Consider the following 14,522-nt stretch of genomic DNA (forward strand, 5'->3'; position numbering starts at 1 on the left):
TTTAATTTTTAACAGGTGCCTTCTGGTCTGCTAGTATAGACTAAATTATATATGAATTATTTTGACGTTTGTTTTGCGCCAAGATAAGGTTGACGCATAGAATAGAATGCAAAAGTCGAATTCGATTGAATTGTGAATTCCAATCAAATTTCGAATCCGAACAGATTGAGGGTGTATGTCTTTGAAACACCTTGTATTTAAACAAAATATATTTGAAATGTTTCAAGAAAATAATGTGAAATATTTCCAGGAATTGGAGCCACAGATCGAAATATTCTGATAGTGATTTGTTTACAAACGCAGTACTTGTTGAGTTGTCTCAGATTGAGTTGGTTCTTTATTCAATTTGTTTGTTTTGATTGTTCCCAGAGGTGATTATTGGTTTCCAATGTAAGCAGATTTGTGAGAGTATTTCAATTTGTAAGATCATTTTATCGTGTCGAATTCACTTCATGATGATGCAATTAACATGTTTCAAATTACAAAATCTTTTGTTTTTCAGGAACAATCGTTTACTATGCTAACAAAAAATGTTCCCAACATTGCTACTTGTAAAACACATACTGCTTCTAGCAGTATGTCTGGTTGGTGATAAATTGCTTCAAGTGGTACAAAAACCACCTTCCTTAAAAGCTGTAATTGATAATATAACACACGCTATAATCGGTTTGATAGTATCCGAAATCGCTGTACGACATTTTAAAGATCAGGTTGGACGAAACGAGTTCTACCTCTTGGTAGGGTTCGGATGCCTCCTCTCATCATGGATCGACCTGGACCATTTTATCGAGGCACGATCGTTTCATTTGCATGTAAGTGAGTCGAATTATATTGGCTTAAAAAAACAGTAAATATATATATTGTTCTCGTAGGATGCTACCAACCTGAAGAATCGACCATTTTTACACAATTCGATGATTTTCTTGGTGCTTATCATTTTGACCATATCAGCAACAATTGCGCAAGACAGCCTACCAGTATCGTTATGGCTAGCAGTTACATTTATTGCATTTTTCACCCATCAGCTAAGGGATGCAATTCGACGGGGTCTTTGGTTTCGAGGACCATACTTAAATTATAACACTGCTCCCGTGTTCTATTGGGTTTATATATCTCTGATACAGCTGTGTCCACACGCTATGATTCAGCTGCTCAATGTACAGCTACAACATTCCAAAATCGCTACTTCTACTGGAGATTTTGCCTCGAAATATGAGGCTTTTGAAATTGTTTAATGACCATAGAAAAGTTTATAATAAAGCGATTTACATATTTAATCAAAAAAACTTCTTTGTTATGTCCGTGATAGCTAGGACCAGTAGCGTTGAGTGGAGCTTCCGCACCCGGGGTGGAAGTGTCTGGTTGCACCCATCCCTCTTTAATATCTGCATATGAAGTATGTTAAATGGTGAAGTGTTTGTAATCGTGTACCCTGTGGCGGTCCGCACCCCCTAGTCGTCACCACTGGCTAGGACACTGTTGTGTGAATGAGCATCCCATGTTAGTGCCTTTCCAGCTTTTCTACAATTCTGATTATAATCTCGTAATTTGTAATACGTTTCCAAATTCTACCAACAACGAAAAAAAAACCTCTTACAAAAACACGAATCAATTTAGACAAAAAGAATGATTATTTTCGGCTGTTTTGGATTAGGACCATCCCACTAACTGAGATACGAAATGAAATGAAAAATAATAAAAATGAAAATGCAGTTTTTTTAATTCCTTATTTGATCTTTACTAAACTATACTAATTGAACAAGAAGTCGACTCGATAAGATGATCTCGATTTTAAAATTACGAAATTCAGTTCGGTGCGATGGTTATAGTGATTGTCAATTCGCTTTACATAATAGGGCCCGTTGTCTAGAGCAGTGGTACTCAACCTTTTTTCTCAAAGTAGCCAGAAACACGTGCTAGTGATGGTGTCGCGGACCCAAAAAAAAATAAATAAAGAAGGGTGATTTCCAATACACGATCGGCTTGTTCACGTAGAACTACGAAATTATAAACGGTGAGAAACAAACATTACAGAAATTTGAGAATTAAACTCTTCAGTTCAAACATTTGGTAGCACTAATTCAGACGAAAGTGTGTGTTGTCGTCGAGAGATATGTGACAAATTTTCATGTTCATTGTTCTACCGAAGAAGGCAGAAAAATCTCGCCGCTGAAAAATATCTTTTCCACATCCGGCTTGAAATGCGCATCACTTAAGCCACTGCACGAATTCACGATAATTGATTGATTGATCGGAAACTGTTCATCAGTCATTTTGCTAGCGACCAGATGTCAAATGACCTTACTCGAGGCCGAGTGCTTAGGTTATTTTTCTAAGACGTCCTTTTTTCAAGGCAGGAGGCGAATGAAAAATTATAAAATGGGTCTGAGGCTAGGGGCACGGACGGGATCTTTACATAGGACTGTGATTACGTGGTAGAGTCCGGAACCACATTCTGTTTAAAAATGTACACAAAAATACAATTAAGGCCATTACTACCCTATTTTTCTTTTTATTCAATTAGGCAGAAGAAGACGGAGTCACGGAGTCATCATTTAAACACAAGTCTAAATAGATCTACATAAATATAAGCCTAAGACAAATAAATCTGTGACTACAGAAATTGTCCGAAACATTGTTGGTAGCGGGTTGTAATAACTTTATAGACAGGTGATGTATATTGAATATCCTATGGCCATGAGTGCTATCTTAGGAAGTTCGTGTAGCTGCTGTAGTGAACTGATCTCATTGGGTGCTTAGATCTGCTTATGTATAGGAAAGGGAAAGGAGAATTAGCATTCGAGGAAGTGAAGCGAGTTTCTTAGGAAGACATACATGGGGAGCATAATATTGAGATCGCGACTACTCAAGCTATCATAATCCGATATGCGTGAGTAAACCGTTTCGATCTTCTAAATCAGCAGTCAGTTAAATTCATTAATTGCATTTTTTTTTCATAACCAAACAACATGCTCGATATTATAACATCCTGGACCACAATTACACAAATTGTTAGTAGCAGGACCTACACGATAAAAATGTGAATTGAGCACGAATTGATTGAGCAACATACAACACAATAACTGATAAATGCCTAGTATCGGTAAATGGAGAATAATTCATTATACGCCTTAACTCACATTGTGAGCTAACGCACGAATTTATGCAAAAAATTGCTCGTTGCGTCGAGGAGGAAAGCGAGTGGTTAGTGCAATCGAAAGAAAACATACCCATTTTAATCGTCAAATTGTTTACTTTTTTACTATATTCACTGTTCATGTTTCAAGCAAAAAAAATCTGGATAAATTTCCTGTCTAATGGTATATAACACAGCATATGTCGCAATAATGATTTTGAGTAATATGCGTTTGACAACTCTTAATGAATCGTTACATTTTTCGTAGAGTGACCCCCTATATAGAAATCAAAGACATAGTCCTATGTCAAAAAATTAAGTAATAATCACTACACCAAGGAATCCGAACAGCTGGTAAACCACGTGATCTCAAAAGTTTGCTTTCAAAGCAGTTTTTGAAAAACTGACGAAGAAAAGATTTGATTCAAAAACACAGAAGCACTTTCCACCAGACGGTATGAAAATCGACACGATGCCACCACCGAATAAAATAGCATCAGTGTGTGCGATATCTCGATATCCATTCTTCGTCTGTATCAAGCAAAACAGCAGTTAGATAGACTGTATAGCTGGAGCGAGACTGGTATTTGAATAATGATAATTATGGTTTAGTTATAGATTTTTTTTAAATAAACAGTTCCTTCACTTCTAGCCTCGAGAAAGGCCAATTTGGAAAACTAAACCGAACTCTCGGCCTAGAGAAATAGCCATTTGAACAGTCTTGCTGCCATTAGATCGCTAGTTGGATGACAGGTGGATCGTGAATTCTGTGAAATAGCGAATAGCTTGTTTATAATCGATAAATTGAAACCGAGCGGAGCCTAAATTGAAATATTTTTTCTATCCACATTGTTCATAGAACGAACACCGCATTTACTATTTTACTATAGGCTTTCGTTATTGTCACACATACAAAATAGTTTGAAATAAAGTGACATCAAATGGGCCAACCAGAAGAGCTTGCCGGGTATGGCTGGTCTAGAGATATTAAACTATAATATATAATGAAAAAAACACATTCATAATTGATAGTGTGAGGTGTACATGAGGCATGACATCATTGATATCCTTCTCCCCTCTGTTGAAGTTGGAGTCGATGGAGTCGGGAACACTGCTTGACGCAATGTTGGTTGACTTCCTGTGTGTTGGGGCCCAGTCTCGTCGACAGAACAAGTAAGGTAAGGCATTCCGAGCCATAGTCTCCCTGTGCATGGTGATCCTTGTTAAATATGAGATGGCCACCGAATACTCTTCCGGATGAATACCGTATTTCACAGGTACGATATGGAGAAGGGGGACTATTCCTCTATTCCGCGCGAATGGCCTGAGATGGCTTATGTCAAGGTGTTCCCGGAGGTTCATGGCATGACTATAGTTTGTGATTAGATGAGAATTAGATTTGAAGTCATGTCCTCATATGTTATAGACTCGGGTGTCAAATAAGAGCTAAAACATAAGGTGGCTTGTAGAAACAAGCGAGACATTTTGTTATATCATGTCTCTTGCGGCGCAAACTAAAGGGTAGTAGTGGAGGTGGGGGGAATACGAACATTCCCCATTCCCGAAACTTAAATGCAGTTTCTTGCAATTCAATATACTGTTTTTCCACTTGATCGGCCAAATGTTTTTCAAAAACATTTTTTTTTACTGAAATTAAAACAGACCGAAAAGTAAATGATGAAAACATCAAATTAACACACCTAGAAGGGGTATTGTGCTTTTCTGCAGTATAAACGGACAGACCCTCAACTATTTTGCTTTTGGTTCCAGTCAGCTTCTAGACCAGCGATACTCATCCATGCGGGCCCAGTGGGCTCTTCTGGTTGGTCCATCTTGTTGGAGGAATCACCGACCACTATGCTATAAACCTTGCATTCATATCTTTTATATTATTCTCAGTACTTAGCTGCCAACATTGCACACATCTGGCGTGTACGAGATCTGTTCAAAAAGTATCGCGACTTTCGAATTTACGCGGGTTACGTATATTCGATTCTAAATGTTTTTTTTTTGTGGCATTATGTTGGTACTCATGTCTCTCACGGCTATTTTGAATGTTCAGTTAATTTTTGACAACTGATTTTCTTACACGTGTTTTGGTTCATCTTCGATTTTTGCCTATTGCAAAAATGGATCAAAGAATCTGCATCAAATTTTGTGTAAAAAACAAAATTAAGTGCGCAAATACATTCCGAATGTTGATTGTGACATCTGGTGAGCCTACCTTGTAGCGAAACAAAGCTACTAGTACACTTCTTCATCTCCTGCACAACTTTTTATATCCATCACCAACCTTTTCAGTGTTTCCATGTTAATGGTTTTGAAGTATCTTATTTGTGCTGACTGTAGAGTTTCGATTTTCTTCTTGTGCGGCAAATAAAACAACACGTAATTCTGTGATTCACAGACAGCAGTTTATTCGCGTCCATTCGCTTTCCACGTTCCAGTCTCTCTCCATCCTCTTCTTCCCCCGCATATGTCCCCATGTAGCGTATTGATAAATTCATCATATTGTTCGTGCAGTGCACCCAGACCCTACAACCCCACCTTGAGTTTCATAAAGCTAATAAGGAACATAGTCTCTAAAACTAGATGGTTGATGACGGTCACGTTTGCTACGGGCATCTCCATCCCGTTGTTGAACATCATCCAAGTCACGTATCGGTTCACCCTGGATCGTATGATCAGTTTCCGATGTCGCTGGCTGTGGATTATAGCGTTCCGGAGGGATTTTCTTTAAATGTGTGATGTTGCGGCGAAACTCTTTTCCTGACAGTTTAGAACGGACGACGACGTCAGATCCTGTTTTCTTCATTACTACAAACTCTTCTGGAGAGAATTCCGATTCAAGCTTGTGATCCTTCTTCATTCGTTTTAAGAACACGAAATCTCCTTCTCGGATGTTACTGTATTCAGCTCTACGCTTTTTATCCGCATATCCCTTCCCCTTCTCTTTCTGAAGACCATCGAAATCTCGCACAACCTCATCGTCAACGTAAACTGGTACTTGAGGAAGTTTACTTCTAATTCGCCGTCCAAACATAAATTTTGACGGGGCCTCACCAGTGGTTGCATGATTGGTTGCATGATATACAAGAAGAAATTCACGCAGCGCTTTCCGCCAGTCCTTTCCAAGCTCCTGTGCAATTCGCAACCGCTTCAAAATAGAACGGTTCTGACGTTCTACTTGGCCGTTCATCTGCGGCCAGTATGGTATCGTATTGACTAGCTGGACTCCGTACTCCTTGCAGAAACTCCGAAACTCCTCGCTTGTAAACTGCGGACCATTGTCCACCTTAATAGTTGACGGAACTCCGTATCGGCTAAATATCTCTCTTAAACGGTTGATTGTCTCCGCTGAATCTATACAATCCATCTCACATACTTCCAGATATCTACTATAGTAGTCTACGATAACTAACAAATGTTGGCCATCAGGCAATGGACCAAGAAAATCGATTGCAATATCTTCCCACGGTCCGGCATTTTTCGAAGCATCGGCTCGGGGACATTTGGAGCTGCAACCAGGATGCATCCACGGCAGCTTCGCACGAAATTCTCGACATCTGTGTCAAGTTTGGGCCACCAAACTACAGATCGAAGAAACGACTTCATCATTCGCATCCCAGGATGCCCGTCATGAGCGATTTCAAGAATGCGTTGACGTAATCCAACTGGCCCCGTGACGTAATCTCCCCGTAGAAGAACACCGCCGACATTGCAGAGTTCTGAGGAAATAATACGATATGCTGTAGGTAACTGATCCGTAGTATTTTTTTCTAGGCATTTGAAAATGTTCATGGTTTCTGCATCGCGTCTACTTTCACTGAGAAGCTCTTCCCAAGAAACTGAAACAGATGCGGCACTCACTTCAGCGATATGCTGAACCATAAGCTCTTCTGTAGAATCGAACGGTTCAGTAGTATTACATGAAAGCCTTGATAATGCATCTGCAGCGTTCTGATCTCCTCTTATATGGACAACCGAGTAATCGAAGCATTGCAGTCTAAGAACCCACCTCTCAATTCTGGAACAAGGACGGGATCGAGGTGTAAATAGATAAACGAGAGCTTTGCAGTCCGTAACTAAATCGAATTTTTTTCCTAGAAGGTAGAATTTAAATTTTTCAACTGCCCAAACTAGTCCTAAGGCCTCCTTCTCTGTCTGACAGTACTTTTTTTCGGTTTGTGTCAGTGATTTAGAAGCAAAACTGATAACTCTGTCACGACCCTGATTATCTGTCTGAACTAGCATCGCCCCGAGACCCGTTGGGCTCGCATCAGCCACTACGGCTATCCTATCCCTAGTATCGTAGAAGCCAAGAATGCGAACGTCTGACATTGCCTGCTTAATTCTTTGGAAGGACTCTTCATGTCGTGATTCCCAAACAAATTTGACCCCTTTTCTAGTCAGTGTTCTGAGAGGTTCGTCGAGAGTTGCTAAGTTTGGTATGTACTTGTTCAGATAGTTAGCTAGGCCTAAGAAACTGCGGACCTCGCTATCATTTGTAGGACGTCGAAAAGTAAGAATCGCTGTCACTTTCGCATCCGAAGGAGCAATACCCGATTGGGTTATTTTATGTCCAAGAAATTCTACTTCGTTAGTCTTGAACTGACATTTATCAAAATTAAGCTGAACTCCACGATCCCTTAGCTTGGCCATAACCTTCTCAAGCCTGATATCATGTTCTTCCAGGCTTCTTCCTTCCACAAAAATATCATCGAGGTACCAATGAGTACCCTCGCATCCACAAAGGATCTCATCAATCACTCGTTGGAAAATTTCAGGGGCTGATATAAGTCCAAATGGCAGCCTCTTGAACCTAAATAATCCCTTTGCAGTAATGAACGTGAGAATATCTCGAGATTCAGAAGCGACCAAAACCTGGAGGAAAGAGTCTTTGATATCCAACTTACTCCATACAGCTCCATTTCCGACACGTGCCAGTATTTGTTCAATAATCGGCATTGGATGATGTTCCCGTAATACGGCTTGGTTTACTCTGCGTAGATCCACACACAACCGCAGTCCTCCATTAGTCTTAGCAACGACAACTAACGGAGAGACCCACGATGTAGGTCCTGACTTTGGTTCGATGATATCGCGCCTCAACATTTCTTCGAGTTTGCGGTTAACTTCAGCTTCAAGAGGGATCGGCAGCCTTCTGACAGGCTGAACAACTGGTTTCGTATTCGGCTCCATATGAATATGAACTTCAACGTCTTTAATACAGGCGAATGGTTCTACGCTCTGAATACGGTTCACATCAATGCCAACCTTCAATACTTGTAACTGCTTCGCAGTGGAATCACCTAACAGACATGTTTGCCCTTGTTTTACAACATAGAATTCAGCCACCGCGACTCTATCGTGAATTTTTATTTCAGCCGTGAACTTTCCACGGACTTCAAGTGGACTGCGACTACCATATGCAAGGAACGAACGGTCGGAATTCTTCATTGAGCTTGAAATACGTATCCCAGCTTTTTTAAAGCCCTCCCACGTTTCTGAAGTCACTAGGTTGGCATCAGCTCCAGAATCAACTAACATCTCTAAAGGCACACCTCCTACCACGAATGGCAGCATGTTGATTTGATTACCAGCGTAAAACGCGTAGTAGATTTTTTCTTCGTCAGAACCCGGAGCTCGATCCGATGTTAGCTGATGCTCAATTACCCGAATCTTCTTACTTGGCGGCTTGTAGGACGAATGACCTGGTTTAGGAGCAGGAAGCGATTTACATTTAGATTCAAAATGCCCCAATTGTTTGCAATTTCTGCACCGTTTTCCCTTCGCAGGACAGGAATCAGATGACGCAAAATGTCCTGTGTTGCCGCAATTGAAACATACAACGTTTGTGGTAAAACGTGTAGATTGACGATCCCGATTATATCGTCCCGAGTTGCTTTTAGTCGAAAACATCTGTGGACGCCTGAATGCCTGTATCGGTCGCTCATTGACTTTGTAAACCTTTTCAATAGGGCCTTCATCCTTGGTAATCGCTTTGAGATCCTGAATTTGAGAATCGACACCTTCGAGGCCACCGGCGATCTCCTCAATCTCGCCAAGTGTGCGATCTTTTAACAGCATACGTCGCCGCAATTCGATGGACAAACAACCTTCTACAATGACATCCGTGATCATCATATCCGTTAACACTTGCTTTGTCCTTTTCTCGTATCTATCAAATCCACACAAAGCAGCTTGCTGTCTTAATCGAACCATGTAATGAGCAAACTTTTCACCAGGTAATTGCTTCATCTGGCGTAGACGGCGACGTTCTAGGATGTCCTGCTTAACTGGTTGGAAATAGTTGTCAAGAGCTGCAATGGCCACATCGTAATATTTCTTTTCAGTAGCTACCAATGGAAATTTGTTCCCATCCGGAAGGTTGGTAAACACTTTATCGAGTTGTGGTCCACCCAAATATAAAAGTTTTGCTCTTTTCTTGTATTGATCAGTAACATCGTTTGCGTCGAAGTATCTTTCCAATCCACTTTTCCAATCATTCCATTCATGGTGCAGTCTTGATTTCGCAATATCCTCGCATCTGAACTGTGGCATTGGTCTCGTATCATCCATCTGAAAGAATCAATTGATTAGTTCAATTTTCACGAATATATAAACCTAAACCATCCACACTTTCGTCTCCCACAGTACGAATGAGAGACGTATTTAGTGAATTATTACTTTATTTTTTCTTTAATTGACTTTTATAAATTTACTGGTCGCCCCTCACGACCTTCTGCAACCGTTATAATTCAGATCGACCCTCACGATCTTGATCGACCCTCACGATCATAATCAACTTTTGTTTTAGATCGACCCTAACGATCATAAACAATTCACATGATTTCGATCGACCCTCACGATCATAATCATCTCTCATATTCTTGATCGACCCTCACGATCCTAATCAACTCATGTTTCCGATCGACCCTCACGATCATAAACAATTCACTTGATTTCGATCGACCCTCACGATCATAATCATCTCTAATATTCTTGATCGACCCTCACGATCTCAAATTCGTTAATAGCACTGCTATTTCTATCCTCTGTGAATACACTATCGATTACAGCGAAGAAAAAAAAATAGAAATTTGTTTCTCAAAATTTTGTTATTTTTAGCTCTTGTTAATCCGAGTTCATCCTTCATGTATTTGAAATGCATCCTCCATTCTCTTAATAAGGTGGCAAATCAACTTCAATCTCTTATCACGTATGGAAAATCTCAATTCTGCCAATTCATTCATCATATCTCTTTCCACTACATCGTTTGATTTCAAAATAAAATAAAATAGTCTGCACAATTCAACACTTGAACTTTCCACTATTCCTCAATATCGTTTAACTCTAATTTAATAATAATCCTCCAACCAAACTTCATAAACCATCCTTTCGGTTTAACAGCAATTTAAGTTCAAAACCTTTTTCCAGGGAATGTAAACACAATATTTCTTTCTAATTCTTCTCAATAATATTCCACCTCTAACAGCCGGAAAAAAACGAACACTTCCTTATCGACTATATCGAACGGCTTTTCCTAAGACGCCATGTTTTTCACCTACAAACCAAATCCAAGCGTCGAAGTTATTTTTCGATTTCCTTGGTGTTCTTGCCGAAATTTCATTTTCCAGTACATACCTCGTTTTCTCCCTCGTCGCCAAATTGTAGAGTTTCGATTTTCTTCTTGTGCGGCAAATAAAACAACACGTAATTCTGTGATTCACAGACAGCAGTTTATTCGCGTCCATTCGCTTTCCACGTTCCAGTCTCTCTCCATCCTCTTCTTCCCCCGCATATGTCCCATGTAGCGTATTGATAAATTCATCATATTGTTCGTGCAGTGCACCCAGACCCTACACTGACAGACTTGGGAATCTAAAATTTAGCTGGTTCAATGGAGAAACAATACTTTGATGAATTTCTTCTACACTTGACGTGAAATATTTATTGAGAAAATAGAAAACGATTCTTCGAGCAGTGCCGGGAAAGCCTAAAAGATGCATATTTGAATCCGCGTTGACAGCATTGAGTCTCGTTTACTAGTTAAGGGGAACGTTAGAAAATAATTGATTTGAAAATAGCGATGTTTACTGTTTCTCGGAGACCAAAGATTTCTCATGGATCCTTCGTCGTTGGGTAGAAAAATATTCCAAATACTAGAAGGTAGCGACGTGAGTGTTCACGAAATATACTGTAAATTAGCATCATATGTAGAGGTTTTTCACGGCTACCTTCTCAAGTTTCTCATGGATCCTTTTTCTGGGTATAAAAATATTTCAAAACTTAGGAAGCGTAGGAATATTTTAGGTGCGATTTATGGTAGAAGTGTTTTCCGGTGACCTTCTTAGGTAAACTGACCAGACGTCCCGCTTTTCGCGGGACAGTCCCGCGTTTTAGTAAAATGTCCCGCGTCAGATTCTGTCCCGCGGAACGTCCCGCGTTTGTCAAATCTCTCGACAAAAAAAATTAAAGCTAATTTTAGTTCACTCTCTCTTTGAGTCAACATTATTATGTGATCCCACAAAAATGGAAATGATTGGAATGAATGTTCTGGCTTCGTGTTCTGTTGAGCAATGTGCCGAAATTTTTAAGCACTTTAAAAAAAATGGTAAATTTTAATTTAAAGAAAATTGTAGAATTCGCATTGTGCTCACCAGGTACAAATGCTGTAATTTAGCATTTTTTTTCAGTCGTAAATAAAGTCTGGATCACCGAAAAATCACAACCAACTGTCGATACGTTAACCCACGTTAAAGCAGTGGCAACTATATTGTCTCCCACAATCATTATTTTTGTCCCTGCACTTGGGATAGTGTTTTTATTTTTTTTTTTTAACTGACGACTTCTAAAAGTATCTGACTATACTTAAATTTTTCTAAGGCTGCTGAAAGTGTAGGATATTCATTTGGCAGTCATTTTTATGTAAACAACTCGCGTTTTTAAAACGCCTACAGAAAATTATGTTGAAATTCGTTGAAAATCCAATAAGTTGATAAGTTTTTCACTAGAATAATAGAATAATAAACCCTTTTTGTCTTAATTTCTACAAAGTTTATTTTATACTGGCAATGAAGTGAACTTACAAGACAGCGGCAAAAATATTGCCACCATATACAGGCAAACCTGTTTTTGTGGGATCCCTTTTTGTGCAATTCCTCGTTTGTGTGAATCTCTTTGTTCGATTTTATTATGAAATCGGGGCTTGAATCCTACAAACCAATTTCACAATCAATAAAATCGCACAAAAAAAAATCACACAAATGAGCAATTGCACAAAATGCGATCGCACAAAACCAGTTATGCCTGTATGTATAAAAAAGAATAAAAAAGAAATAAAAAAATTTGTTTGACTCGATTATATACAGGGTTCGATTACACACAGTGGGAATAAATCGGAAATTATATATAATCGAGTCCGCCCTGTATATTGTCACATAACGTACTTTTTTTTTGTTGGCGTCCCGCGTTAGACCTCTGGCCATCTGGTCACTTTATTCTTAGGTTTCTTAAGGATAACGTCCGTCGCCGGGTGTCAAATATGTGAATAATTGAAAAGTTCGACACACAATGAATACAAAAATATCGTCAGTCCGGCCGCCGGGCAATCGGAATATATACGAGTTCCGAGATTTTGTTTTGTCGAGAAGTTGAAAGCCCGCGTTTACAGAATCCCATCACTTATAGCAGTGAATCCTGATTCTTAACCCTACCCACTAACAACTATCCTCTCCATGATAATCGCTAGGGAACCACGCTATAGAGGCGACCCTTCTGGCCTTCGGGCGGCGAATATCATACTAACATTCCTTCTCTTCCCTTGGTGACTGTAAGAACGTGGCCGGCGTCGTTATTGTAAACTTAAAGCTTGAATCGCCGAAAATTACACAAGGAGAATGATTTGCTAGTCCCGTAAATCTTGTTTGTGGAATTTGATTGGTTCAGGTCAATCACGGAGAGCAACTACGAATTGTACAGTCTACCCAAGCTTAAGCTCAAACTCACTTGACGTGAAATATTTATTGAGTCTATCTGCTGTTTTGTTGTCACTGTCCATATCACCGTCAAATACAATGCTAATGTCGTTACTACCACCCGGATTACATAACAATTTAATTTTGTTCCACATCTTTTTCGGATCATGTTGAATTGCTTTGAAATTTCGAGTCCATTCGGGGTAGCACCGACACCTTCAGTCAGGGTAAAACCGACACCTTGTTTATGTTTCACAGACAGGGAAAATGCGTTCTTACTTTTTGTAGATGTCTCGTGTTTATATTCGATAGATAAAATGGCAGAGCTGAACTAATAAAACAGCCAAAACCAACGTTGGATTGGGCATGTCAACAAAAAAGCCTGGTATCCCTTCGTTCAACGCCCATCGGCACATTTCACGTGGATGCTCACCTAAACTGGGATCATAAAGTGTCCACATAGTATATAGATAACCTCTTAATAGTTTGAAATTATTGTAAGAAGTTTTCATTCGTATCTTCAAAGGTGTCGGTTTTACCGACACGATCTCACCAGCACCCTCATTCATATCGCCTGAAAACATAATGTTTTGTATTCTATCAAAATACGAGTACTAATCAAAAAATGATCAACAATTACTGTAGAATGGCTCATGAACAGCTGAAGAGAGGTTCTGTAACGATTTGAAGACGAAGATACATGGAAGATCTTGGAAATATGTGGAAATCCTTAGGGTGTCGGTTTTACCCTGATTTCCCCTATCTGTCCAGCAACTGAAATAAAACAAAAAGACAAAGTGAACGAAAAAAGAATTGAACACTTTTTCCATTAGGGGTCCCTTACACGATAACTTCACCAGAATGACGCGACCGGTTCTGGAATTTGATACGGCATCGACGGTGAACATGCTCTCGTCGCTGAACAGGATTAAGTGCGCTACACATACAGCGTCACCGTCACCGTCCCGTCAACTATTCTCTTGGGCTTATTTTGCGGATGTCAAAGTTGCTGGTGTTGGTGTATGTTAAACTGACCAGACGTCGTAATACTGATCAGTTTAGACTCGCTTAACTATAGTTTATGTTCACATAACGTATATACATAACGTTTTGTTTTTTGTGTGTCCCGCGTTAGACCTCTGACCATCTGGTCACTTTAGTGTATGTGAATGCTAACATACGATTTCCATGGGAAAATATTTAACATTTCATTCCTTCACGTTGACTTCACGGTGACGGGACGTTGTATGTGTAGCGCACTTTACCGGATTTTTCCGTTAGAGGAAGTTCAAGATATTCATACATCGCTCAACTCGTAGTGATCGGGTGCGGTAGGTCAGGTATTCTCAAACTATTTTGGGCAAGAGACCCCTTTTCCAGAATGAAGTCATACCTCAGACCTCTAT

At 39.7% G+C, this 14,522-nt stretch overlaps 1 protein-coding gene across 3 annotated transcripts; it reads left to right on the forward strand.

Annotated features, from left to right (window-relative positions):
- Nucleotides 1-252: 252 nt before the first annotated feature.
- On the forward strand, nucleotides 253-1,286 carry LOC129768430 (transmembrane protein 267). Of its 3 annotated transcripts, none has more exons than XM_055770084.1 (3): nucleotides 253-390; nucleotides 503-812; nucleotides 873-1,286. In XM_055770084.1, the coding sequence occupies exons 2-3, from the start codon at nucleotides 531-533 to the stop codon at nucleotides 1,233-1,235; spliced, it is 645 nt and encodes a 214-aa protein (XP_055626059.1). In that variant the 5' UTR covers nucleotides 253-390; nucleotides 503-530; the 3' UTR covers nucleotides 1,236-1,286. The 3 variants fall into 3 exon arrangements, with proteins under 3 accessions (XP_055626059.1, XP_055626060.1, XP_055626058.1); XM_055770085.1 differs by having other exon boundaries at nucleotides 259-371; XM_055770083.1 differs by having other exon boundaries at nucleotides 287-420.
- The last annotated feature ends 13,236 nt before the right edge of the window (nucleotides 1,287-14,522 follow it).

Source organism: Toxorhynchites rutilus, chromosome 2, assembly GCF_029784135.1.
Source record: "Toxorhynchites rutilus septentrionalis strain SRP chromosome 2, ASM2978413v1, whole genome shotgun sequence".
NCBI lineage: Eukaryota > Metazoa > Arthropoda > Insecta > Diptera > Culicidae > Toxorhynchites > Toxorhynchites rutilus.

Coding starts and splice junctions, on each gene's coding strand:
- LOC129768430 (XM_055770084.1), top strand. CDS start 531: ATGTTCCCAACATTGCTACTTGTAAAACACATACTGCTTCTAGCAGTA. Junction 813..872: donor CACGATCGTTTCATTTGCAT/GTAAGTGAGTCG, acceptor TTGTTCTCGTAG/GATGCTACCAACCTGAAGAA.